Source organism: Stegostoma tigrinum, chromosome 8 (assembly GCF_030684315.1).
Source record: "Stegostoma tigrinum isolate sSteTig4 chromosome 8, sSteTig4.hap1, whole genome shotgun sequence".
NCBI classification, from domain to species: domain Eukaryota; kingdom Metazoa; phylum Chordata; class Chondrichthyes; order Orectolobiformes; family Stegostomatidae; genus Stegostoma; species Stegostoma tigrinum.
The window spans coordinates 74,505,718-74,518,663 of record NC_081361.1 but is presented as its reverse complement, the minus strand read 5'-3'; the positions used below and the strand labels follow the sequence as shown (position 1 = coordinate 74,518,663).

The 12,946-nt window shown below is 39.6% G+C and overlaps 1 protein-coding gene across 2 annotated transcripts in view; it reads right to left on the bottom strand.

Moving 5' to 3' along the window:
- Positions 1-12,946, bottom strand: part of usp24 (ubiquitin specific peptidase 24) — a 180,970-nt gene that overhangs the window by 24,772 nt on the left and 143,252 nt on the right. For both annotated transcript variants that reach the window (XM_048538885.2, XM_048538886.2), the window contains exons 51-53: positions 12,119-12,269; positions 9,343-9,438; positions 4,582-4,685 (exon numbers count right to left, since the gene is read on the bottom strand). In XM_048538885.2, coding sequence (XP_048394842.2) covers positions 4,582-4,685; positions 9,343-9,438; positions 12,119-12,269 — 351 coding nt within the window. The remainder of the gene's footprint in view (positions 1-4,581; positions 4,686-9,342; positions 9,439-12,118; positions 12,270-12,946) is intronic.

Genomic DNA, 12,946 nt, shown 5'->3' with positions numbered 1-12,946 from the left:
TATCGAAATTCATTTTTTTTGTTGGAGGAGGTTGAGCGCTCAACTTGAAGTGGTGAAATCAAAGATGAAACGTCCTTAAAGACTTACGATGAAGAGACCAAGAATTATCCATCCAAGTTTGCAGGCAGTACAAAAGTTGGTGGGGACAGCAAACTGTGGAAACAAATGTGCTGTAGAGGGCTTAAATTAAAGAAGTGGGCAACAATTAGAACTATTTGAAGTTACTCATAACAGGAGAAAGAACAGAAAAGCAGACTATTTTTAAAAGGGTTTGTAACTTGCAAATGTTGATGTTAAAAGAGCTTGGGTGCACTTGTATAAGGAACACAAATTTAATATGCAGGTACAGCAACCAATTAAGACGACAAATCGAATGTGCACTCTTATTACAAGGGGTATGGATAATAAGAAAATGTCTTGCTAGTATAAAGTGGGATCACATCTACTTTATGTAGCTTTGATGGCCATAATTAAGCAAGGATTAACTTGCATTGGAAGCAGTACAGTGAAGGTTCATGAGATTAGTTCCTGGAAAGAATGAGAGGAGAGAGGTTGGTGTAGCAGTGTTGTTACTACTCTAGTAATACAGAGACTCACCTGATGTTCTGGGGACTCAAATTCAAGTCGATTTGCATGTAATAAAGTTAAAAGTATACTGATGAGGATGAAACCATCGTCAACTGGCACGAAAACCTAACTGGTTCACAAGTATTGCTTAGGAAAGATTTACCATCCTTACCTGGCCTGGCCTATATTTCACTCCAGACCCATACAAATATGATTGATGCTTAACTGCCCTCTGAAAGGACAAGCAAGCCACTCAGGTGCATCATATCAACAAGTCTAAAAAAAACAGACAGACCACTGGCATCAACCTAGGCTCCAGCAATGGTAACAGCAAACTTTGCGTTGTCAACCCTGCGAAATTTTCCTCATTAACATCTGAAGCCTAGTCTCAAAATTGGGAGAACTGTAAGACAGACTAGTCAAGTAGTCTGACATAGCCATACTCATGGAATAATACCTCACAACATCACAGATACCACCAACCAAACTTGGATAGGCACCATCCCAGCAGCAGGACAGATCCAGTCAGAGTTATGGCACAGTCAGGAGGAAGTTGGCCTAAAGTCCTCAGCACTATCTATTGTCCTCATGAAATCTCATGATATCAAATCAAATGTGGGCAAGGAATCATCTTCTGCTTTTAAGAACCACAATCCCTTTATCAGCTAATCAGTACTCCTCCACGTTGAACACCATTGGAGGAAGCACGAATGTGGCAAGGACACAGGATGTATTACAGGTGGAGGAATTTCAGTCAATCACCAAGACTGGCTTGGCAGGGCAACTACTGACCAAACTGGTTGAGTCCTAAAGGCCACAGCGCTACATTAGATCTGTGGCAAAATGATGAAGTAACTAACAAAAGGAGAGAACATATTTGACTTCATTCTCAACAAGTGCCTGCTAGAGATACATCTGTCCACGACAATATCATTAAGAGTAAACACCTTCAGTATTTGTGGGATGGACTACCAAAGAAAGTGATGGATGCAGCTCCATTTACAGTTACAATGTTTAAAAGACATGTGAATAAGTACATGAGTAGGAAATGTTTGGAGGGACATGGACCATGTACAGACAGATGGGACAAGTTTAGTTTGGGGTTATGGTTGGCATGGACTGGTTGGTTCAAAAGGTCTGTTTTTAAGCCATATGACTCTACTTCTCTCTCTAGGTGTAGCCTTATCTTCAATTTGTGGATACTCTCTCCATTATGTTATGTGGCACTTCCACTGAGCTAAAACAGATTAAGCAACTCAAGATTCAGAATCCATGAGGCACTTGGGTCATCTTCAGCAGACCTGTGCTCAAACACAATCAATAGCCTCACAGCTCACCATGTCACCCACTCTACTATTACCATCAAGCCAGGGATCAATCTGGCCCAAAGAAAAGTGCAAGAGGGCATGCCAACAGTTGCATCAGGCATACCTAAAAATGGAGGTGTCACACAGGACTACTTGTGTGCCAAATAGCCTAAGCAGCATGTGATAAGACAGTCAAGCTATTCCACAACCAATGGATCAGATTTAAGCTCTGAAGTCCTGCCGCATCCAGTTATGAATGGTATTGGATAACTGAACAACTCATTGCTATGACTCCACAAATACCCCCATCAATGAACTGTAAGACAAGCTCATCAACGCAAAAGGCAAGGCTGAGCATTTTTGACAATCTTCAGCCAGAATTGCCGATAGTATGATGCATTTCAACCTCCTCAAGGTCTGCAGCAAAGATGTCTGTTTTCAATAGTTGAAGGAAGCAGCTCTCCAGCACACATTCAAGGGCCACTGTGCATGGTTCAGTCAGCCAAGTCCACATCCTATGAATCAAGTTTCAAAATAGACTGTTCTACAACATGGCACAGAATAAAGTGAGTTTATGCTTTCAAACTAAGAATGAGACGTAATCTTGCTGATGGGGCAATTTGTGAAGCCTTCTTCACTGAGCTGTTTAATTGTCCAATGCCAGCCATAACTGGATGTGGCCGGACTTCAGAACTTACATCTGATCCATTAGTTGTGGAATAGCTTAATCCTATCACATGCTGCTTATGCTATTTGGTTTGACAGAAAAGGCGGAGATTGTTCCCCCTGGCCAGGGGCACCCAAGTCAGAGAGGCATAGTTGAGCTAGACAACGCTTTCTATAGGAATCAAGAAAATTGGACAGCAGGTGTGAAAAGAGTGTTTCAGCAGTAGGTCATCCATGATCTTTAATAATCCTGCTACATTCTGGATAGGTCATTTCGTCTATTACTGCTGGTATTTTCACACATTCTTACTTTGGAGTTGTCATAGAGCAAATACATATAACTTAAGGGCATGACGCATGTTGAGCTAAACTGTTAAATTTTACTAGCCTTCCATAAAATTATGAACAAAAATTCTCAAAACATTGTGGTCTGAGCTGCCGACATGCATCTCCAAGGGATGTATACTAGTTCAATTCTGAATTTGGCAAGAAAAGTTTGGGCCTAGCTTTCAAACCAGAAAAATTAGGCCAGCAGGACATGATTCAACTTAGTTAAAACTGATATCAAAAAGATCTTAAGTATTTATTCAGAGTGTGATAAAGCTTGGAATGATCTGCCAGATAAGGAACCACAAATACACAAGCAAGTCTTCTTTTAATGTGTTCAAACAAATAAAAAAATACAAATTCAAGAGAGACTAAAGACTTAATGGGAACTGCAGATGCTGGAGAATCTGAGATAACAAAGTGTGGAGCTGGACGGAGCTGTGTTCATTCAGCTCCACACTTTGTTATCAAGAGAGACTAAAATGTGTTTTCCTTTTGACACACTTTTAAAAACAGTTTAAACAATTGTGATGCTGATGGCAAGATCAGACCTGTTGCTCAAAAACAATTCTACAACTGTCAGACTTGTGTGTGAACTGCATAATTGAGATAGCTCCAGTTCCACAGACCACGCATCAACATAGATTTTAGAGTACGATCACTCTGGGGACAGAGAAACAGCAAATGGAGCCCTCATATAATTTATCAACACTGCATGGATTCGTAGCAGGAGGTCTGAAGTTCTATCTTCCAGATGTGTAAGCTAGCAGAACATAGGACAGCCATAACCAGCCACAACATCCTGAAATGACAGCAAGTAAAAAAACACCGATCCCTTCTGTGGACGAACACCGGATGAGGCCAAGAAACAGACATCTTCGGTCTGCCGAAGGTGTAACACATGTCTATTTACCTCCTCCTTCCCCAGTATCCAAGGGCCCAAATATACCTTCACACAATCCAGTCTACTGCATTTGCTGCTCAAAGTGGTTTCCTCTACACTGGGGAAATAAAGTGTAGACTGGGTGACTGCTCTGCAGAATATCTATGCTCCGTCTGTAAAAAAGACCATTTGCTTCCAGTTGCCGGCTGCTTTAACACACCACCCTATACCCTGGTCAACATCTCTATCTCAGGCTTGCTACAGTGTTCCAGTGAAGCTCAGCACAAGCATCTCATTTTCCACCCGGGCATACTGCAGCCCTGTGGCCTCAATATTGAGTTCAATAATTTTAGAGCCTATACTCTCCAGTGTCCTGGCCCCTACCCCACACACTAGGCCTTATCACATAGCCTGCCATTACACACTGCCTATTGTTAGTCACTAATAGGGCCCATTAACAGCTATTCACCCTCCCAGCCACATCTTTATCAACATCTTTGTCCATTCAACTTCTCTTCCATCTCTCTGGGATCTATCTCCACCTATCATTTACTCTTTACCCCTCCCGTCACCCTATCTTCTGGATACAAACCAACATTTTCCTAGCTACCATCGGTTCTGAGGAAGGGTCACTGGACTCAAAACGTTAACTGATTTTTCTTCACAGATGCTGCCAGACCTACTGAGCTTTTCCAGCAACTTCTGCTTTTGTTCCTGATTTACAGCATCCAAAGTTCTTCCAGTTTTTGTCTTCTGTGATTGAACAGTTTTCATGTTAAACTCACCATTAAATTAGATCCAACTATTAATATTCTGCGATCATTTTCATACCTGAGTTTTTTCTTAGTTCGCAAATAAGTCTGGAAGAGGAACTGAATGGCTAGTTTCATGCTGACCTTCGCCATCGTTTGGTACATAGGGTGTTTCAATTTAGTCTAAAGGGAGAAAGCACATTAGAATGAGAAACATGCAAAAAATTAAATTATAAGAAAGTTATAAAATTTTAGGAATTAAAATTTTAAGTAATCTAGATTAGAAGTGGTGCAGAGATGAAAGCACTGTGCTCATACAAGCCCACATTTCTCTTTCAAGTTTTGAGAATTTGTTAATACTTGTTAAAACAAGCAAAGATGGATTTCCTTGAGTCTACCTGCTTTAAAGCTTAATTACTATTTATTATCAACATTGGTTAATGACACTGGCCTAGGCATGCACAGCATGTAATGCCCACACTTTGATTAACTTAAATATTTAAGTAATGAAACAGGAATTTTACAAGGGGGCTGACTGCTGGAGCACTGTGCATGCAAGTAAAATATGGAACTAAAACACAGGTGAAATAGGGAAAACAACTGAATTGATGAAAGTCTGACCATGTTTTCAGGTTGTCTGCATTTACTTCACAACAAATCGACAGTCATGGACTTCAAACATAATTGCACAATAATCACAGCAATTAATTTCACACAGCAAGTAGGTTAACCTCTGTCACAACAAACAGACCGATCTATTTTTTTGGGTGTTGACCTGCGTCATCTTCAATACTTATGCTGGCTTTTTTGTGTCCACCTGATTATGTATTGGAATGCCCCTGAACACAGAAACATATGATTCAGAAACAATTTACTACAATCCAATTCCAAACTAAGTTGCATTGGGTTTTGATCTCTCATTTGGAAGACTCCTCAACAGCAATGGGTCATTTGGTAGCACTCTCAACTTGCAGACAGAGGATTCTTAATTCAAGACTCACTCCAGGACATGAGCACAAGAATCAAGTACTGAACAACTGCAGCAACATCTCTTGGATGAGCTGTTAAACAGAGGCATGTCCGCATTTTCAGGAAGATGTGAAAAATCATACAACACTACTTCAAGAAAGAACACAAGAGTTATTCCTCATAGATAGATCTCCAGGACCTAATCAAATGTATCCCAGGATGTTGTGGAAAGTTAGGGAGGAAATTGTGGGGACCCTGGCAGAAATATTAATATCTAACACCACAGGTGAGGTGTTGGAGGACTGGAGAATGGCTAATGTTGTCTTTGTTTAAAATGGGCTGTAAGGAGAAGCCTGGGACTATAGACCTGAGAGTCTGACTTAGGTGGTGGGTAAGTTGTTGAAGGTGAAAGATAGGATTTACATGGATTTGGAGAGGCAAGGAATGAATAGGGATAGTCAGCATGGCTTTGTGCAAGGGAAATCATGAATTCTTTTGTGGAAGAAACCAAAAAGACTGATGAGGGCACAGTAGTACATGCTGTTTACTTAGTCTTCAGTAAAGCCTTTGATAAGGTTCCACATGGTAGACTAATGAATAAATTTAGATCACATGCGATTCAGGGCAAGCTTGCCAATTGGATACAAAAATCGGCTTTAAGGTAGGGTACAGAAGATGAGGATGGAGAGTTGCTTTTCAGACTGGAGACCTCTGGCCTGCAGTGTTCCAAAGGGATCGGTACTGGGTCCACTTTTGTTTGTCATTTATATAAATAATTTGGTTAAAAAGACAGTAGGCATGTTTAGTAAGTTTGCAGATGACACCAAAATTGGTGGCATAATGACAGTGTAATCTTAGATTGGATTTTGATATAACAAACAAGGGCAGGACTTAGTATTCATGGCAGGGCCTTGGGTAGTGTTGTACAGCAGAGAAACCTAGGCTTCAGATACATAATTCTTTGAAATTTGCGTTACAGGTAGACAGGGCAGCGAAAAAGGCATTTGGCATGTTGCCTTCTTTGCTCAGACCTTTCAGTATAGGAGTTGGGACATCATGTTGAAGCCTCTTCTGGAGTACTGTGTCCAGTCCTGGTTGCCTTGCTATAGAAAGGATATTAAACTGGAGACGGTTCAGAATAGATTTAGCAGGATGTTGCTGGGAATCAGGGTTTGATTTATAAAAATAGGTTGGATAGGCTGGGACTTATTTCACTGGAGCGTAGGACGTTGAGGGGGTGACCTTATAAAGGTTTATAAAGTCATGAGGGGCATAGATAAGGTGATTAGCAAAGTACTTTTCCTGAGGGTGGGGGAGTTCAAAACTGGGGTCTGTATTTTTAAGGTGAGAGGAGAAAGTTTTCAAGTGGACATAAGGAGCAACATCTTTTTTTAAAATGCTGACTGGATTGTGTGTGGAATGAACTTCTTGAGGAAGTGATTGATGAAGGCAGAGTTACAATGTTTAAAAGACATTTGGATAAGTACGTGAATACGAAAGGTTTGGAGGGATATGGGCCAAGTGCAAGCAACTGGAACTAGTTGAGTTTGGCAACATGGTCAGCATGGACTAGTTGGACTGAACGGTCAATTTCTGAGCTGTATGAATCTATGCATTGATCAATATTTATCCCTCAATCAGCAGATGGTCTTGTCATTATCACGTTACTGTTTATGGGCGCTTGCTATATGTAAATTAGTCATCACATTTACTACATTATAACAACGATTTGACTTCAAAAACACTTCACTGACTGTAAAATACTTGGAGATAGTTAGCAGTTTGAAAGATGCTACATAAATGCATCTATTTAGTAACAATAAGCAAAATCAGTTTGCTGAAACAGCTTTTTGTTGTATGACTCAAAAAGTGCTTCAGGATTCTCAGCTTTTTATCATTGTTCACTGAAGTGGAATTTGATGAAGGGAAGTCATAGCTTCAAGTTTTAGCAAGTGTATTATTTTGTTGTGGTTTCACTCTTTCAATTGATGTTCAACTCCCAAACAGAAAACAGATTGCTTCAACTGGACAAAAACAAAAGACACTACACCACTACTTTCCAAAACTACGTGACTTAACTCATGCTGCAGTTTGGACTGCCAAAGTGATTCAAGGCACTTGCACTACAAATCGAACACAACATGATCATTATTCACTACGACTAGCAGCTTGTAAAGCTCTGCTAAAAATAAGTCTTCCCAAAAGCTGACCTTTTGCTAACTTCAATAATTTTACATTTATTTTGCAGCTAATGCCTGGAGTTTGTGCTGGAAAACCAATGGCAGCTTATTGAGTCTCATGCAATCTTAAAACTCTACTAGCACTAGTCAAGAATACAATTTTTAACTTTCGAACGAACACAAATATGACATGTAGGTTTATGGTTAATAATTTCTGTGGCACCAATCTGTCACTTTTTGGTATTATCAAATGTTTCCGGAGGGACTGTAGTGTGTAAGCCTATAGGGTTAACAGAAACCCTAACCACAGGAACAGATCCTCAGTAAAAATTTAATACAATATACACTGTAATTACAACAGAACAGTGGAGCCAAGAATTCCATGCAGCAATTAAAAAAGCTTATCTCTCTCAACAAATCAATAATTGATATTAATGGATATACAGCATTAGCAGGACTGACTGTGGAATGCAGTCATTGAAATTTATAAAAAATGCATTTTTTCTGAGAGGAATTAAAAGTGTGATTTAAGTAATAATATTTAAACGAGATCTTTTTTTTTTGCAAGATCCCCAGCTGTACAGCAGACTTCTATCAGTGATAAAGATGTAAGGCTGTTTCATTTGACAATGAAGGAGTTATGGCACCAGTGCAATCGTACAGAGTTGTACATGTCAATATTAGCACTTTTCAATTAATCACCCGTTTGTTTGTACTCTGGTTTTACAGGTTTTTTTGTGTGGGGGAGTTGGAGGGGTGGGGGGTAGAAGGTTTGTGAACCACAGGACATGTACATTATATTTTAGTTACATTTTCAGTTTACTTGAACAGCAGCAGTTCTGGCAAGACGGCAATCGAAGGCATATGGTGCTTATTTTGCTTTGTTAAAACTGAGCCAAGTACATGCTATAAAGGATCATACATTTTGATATACTTGTTTTACCAGGTTTTAAAGTAATGGTGAGAACTATGGTCTGTATTGGCCTCGAATGTGATGTCAATAACAGTGACGCTAGCAGTGCTCACTGTTATTTGTTCACAAACTTTACAGGAACTTCAGATGAAGGGCAAATGAACAGTTAAACTGGGACATGCAAAGGCTTCCGTCCAAGTAGCTGTGCTGTATCATTTAGTTTCTCAAAAACAGCACCTTATGATCAGCTTCACCAAACAGCACTGAATGGCTTAAAGTTATTTTATTTGCACAAGGATTGCAACTGCTCAAGAAGTCACTAACATCATAATCTCAAAGGCAATCAAGAATGGGCAATAAATGTTGGCCTAGTCAGCAACACCACTTCCCATACATAAAACAAAACTGCTTACCAGAAAATAATTAAATTCATCACACAAACTTAAGTTTGGTCGTTTATATGCCAAACAAAATAAAAGAAATCTTAACGCAATGCATTGCTTCTAATACAGATGACAAGTCATTTTCATTGTCTTTTAATGGTACAAGGGCCTAATGTTTCTCTCAGCACACTATTACCTATACTTCAAACGCATAACTTGGATTTATAATAACCATGGACTTGCCTGTGGAAACAACTTCTTGCATTGTATGTGTGTAAACATATTGGGAGGAAATCTGAATGTTAATTGTAGGTGAAAGGTGTATCATTCATTGGGGTGCAACAACTGACCAGACAAACCGCCAAACAGTACCTGACCACAGAAAAGACACTCACTGCATTGAGTGAAATCAAGGAAAGCATGAAATTGAAGTAGTCACTGTTGAAAATGTCTCTGTTTTTCATGAACTTTAGGTTCTCATCTCGTACCATCTAATAGAGACAAATGGACACACATTAAATGGTAATAGTTGTTTCCATTAATAGAAATAATTTGAAGCATTTCAGTTAACAACGCATAAACTGATACATCGTCTGGAAACTAGTCAGCTCATGTTGTAACAGGTGATTAATAAATACACACAAATATGGTACATCTTTTCAGGGAAATTCTTTCCTTTCAACTTTCTTCCCAAACTCCTTACACAAGATTAAAATCAGTCATGTGGAAACTGAAAAGACAATTTGATTTTAGTGACCTGATACACAGCATGCCCTGTACATAATCAATAAAGGAAATGACAAAGAATACAACATTGATGTTTATATAGTAAAAATACTTTCAAGATGTGAAAGCAACAAACACTTTCTATTTGGAAGGAGGCATGTGAGGAATACAAACACCAATAACAGATGTAACAAGGGCTCTTTCTGTGAATCGTTCTACATAATTCTATTAAATTCTCAACATTATCCTTCCCTCTTAATGAACACGTAAATTAAATATTCTGAAATTGTGAACTATCTGGAAGAAAATAAAGGAAATTAGTAAAAGAGTGCAATAGGTTTCAAGTAAAACAAGCATTTTTGGGGACAAAATTCATGGCTGAAATTTCCAATTGAAAAATTAAAAATTAACACACCCACATTCTAGTCATGGCCCTGTGTGGTTCAAATAAACATTGCAATTATTTTTACATCATCTTCATGATAAGCGCACAGTAACAGTGTTGCAACAATCTACAGCAAGTTCTCCGCCACAATTTGCTAATTTCTGATATCAGTCAAGGCTGCACATGAACATTCAAGTCTGGCACACTGACCAAATTTAAAGCAGGCAGTCATCTCAACAGCACCAAAGTTAATCATTTTTTTCCCAATTTAACCATCTTGTAGGTATTTTGGCCATCATGTAAGTTTTAGTCTACCATTATAAGTCTAGTGTTCACTGGTGCAAAGGATACTTCTGACATTTCATGTTTTGGAATGCTAGCAAATAATTGATTTCTTCCCTTAAGTCCTCTAACTTCCTTCAAGTTAAAATTATGGCCATGGGTGCCAGCATGGACATCAATCAGGCCTATCTCTCTGTGGAGTACGTGGGACATTCTTTGTTCCAGTCCTGCTCAGTCTCCACCCCACAACTCTCTCTCCAGTACACAGATGGCATCATTGGTGCTGCTTCCTTTCATTCTCAACTGGAAAAATTTATCAATTTCGCTTCCAACTTCCATCCTGCCTTCACCTGAACCCGATTCAGCTCTGACTCTGTCCTTGCTATCCCTGGTCCTCACTTGCCATCCAACCAGCTTTTGTATCCAAAGAATTGTAAGCCACCATTTCAGTCAAGTCCAATGGAATGGCACGACCAGTTTGCAGATGACACCAAAATTGGAGGTGTCGTGGACCATGAAGAAGGTTATCTCAGAGTACAGCGGGATCTTGACCATACAGACAGATGGACTGACGAATGACAGATGGAGTTTAATTTAGCTAGATGTGAGGTGTTGCATTTTGGAAAAACAAATCAAGGCATGACTTGAAACACTTAATGGTAAGGTCCTGGGGAGTGTTGCCGACCAAGGAGACCTTGGCGTGCAGGTTCATAGTTCCTTGTAGTGGAATTGTAAGTAGACAGGATAGTGAAGGCAACATTTGGTATGCTTGCCTTTATTGGTCACTGCATTGAATACAGGAGTTGGGAGGTCATGTTGCAACTTTACCCGATATTGGTTAGGCCACTTTTGGAACATTGTGTACAGTTCTAGTCTACCTAGGAAGGATGTTGTGAAACTTGAGAGGGTTCAGAAAAGATTTACAAGTATGTTGCCAGCTATAGGGATAGGCTGAATTGGCTGGGGCTATTTAACACCTTTCAAAGTGTCAAAGGCTGAGGTGACCTTACTGAAGTTTTATAAAATCATGAATGGAAGGTACAGGGCAAATAGACAAGGTCTTTTCCCCCCCAAAGTAGGTGAGTCCAAAACTAAAGGACACAGGTTTAAGGTGAGGGGGGAAAGATTTGAAAGAAACCTAAGGGACGACTTTTTCAAGCAGAGGGTGGTGTGTCTGGAATGAGCTGCCAAAGGAAGTGGTGGAGGCTGGCACAATTACAGCATTTAAGAGGCATCTGGATGGGTATAAATATAGGAAGGATTCAGAGGGATATGAGCCAAATGCTGGCAAAAGGAACTAGATTGTTTTAGGATAACTGGTTGGCATGGATGGAGTGGACCAAAGGGTCTGTTTCCATGATGTACAGCTCAATGACTCTGTAACTAAACACATATTCCCCTCCTCTCCTTCTCCACTCTTATCATCTCCCCTCATCCTTACATCGCCTTCCCATCCAATCACTGAAGGTATAACATCTGCCCGTTTACCATCTCCCTTCTCATTCCAACCATAGTTGAGGTGAAGAAGCAATTTACTTGTGCTTCATTCAATCTCATAGGATTGTAAGGTACTTTGGGACTTCCTGATGCTGAAAGGTGTTAAATAGATATCCTAGAATTTGCAAAAATATCTACTGCTTACTTTGATTTTGGGCAGTAAAGGGAAAATAGCAGGGCTACTTATCAGAGAGGCTCAGAACATGACAACTTTTTTAAAAAATCTTACTAACTAAATCAATTCTGACTTGTTCTTCAGTTAAATATTAGCCATTTCTTACCTGGTAAATTCTAGCTGGTAACTTTTCAACAAAGAGTCCCTTCTTCTCCCCCTTCTTTACCAGCTTCGTTAACAGGGAAAGGCGGTCATTGTTTGATCTATGTGGACGAGGTGATGACTGAGGTGAAACCTCAGGGGAGGAGGGAGCTGATCTACCAAAAGTAACAATAAAAACAAACCACAGGGTTAAATTCCAAAAGTAATCTCAATTTTGCATTAAGTGCTTGAAATTCTTTTGTTAATTTAAGAAAACAAGGTACAAATAATAAGAGAACGCCCTTCTGTACCGGTCAAGTGCCCTCATATTCAGGGAATTATGCCTACAACGTTATTCAGGAAATTCAAACCTGCCTGTGGAAAAGTCAACAAAGCCACCAAAAGATAACAAATTGTGAGGATTCTGAAAACCTGAAATAAAAATTTGGAACCACTCAGCATGTGCAGCAGCATTTGCATTAAGAAAAACAAAGTTAACATTTCAGGTCAATGATCTTTCAACAGAACAGATGAAAGAGTAATACAGAACGGAAGCAGACCCTTCAGTCCAAACTGTCCATGCTGAACATAATCCCAAACTAAACTAGCCCCATCTACCTGCTCCTAGACCACAGCCCTCCAAACCTTTCCTATTTACATATCTATCCAAATAAAATGTACCCACATCCATCATTTCCTCAGGAAGTTCATCCGACATGTGAATCACCCTTTGTGTAAAACATTTGCCCCTTGAGTCCTTTTTTAAAGCTCTTACCTTAAAAATGTGACCCCTAGTCTTAAAATCCCCCATCTTAGGGAAAAGACAATTACCGTTAACTCTACCTATACCTTT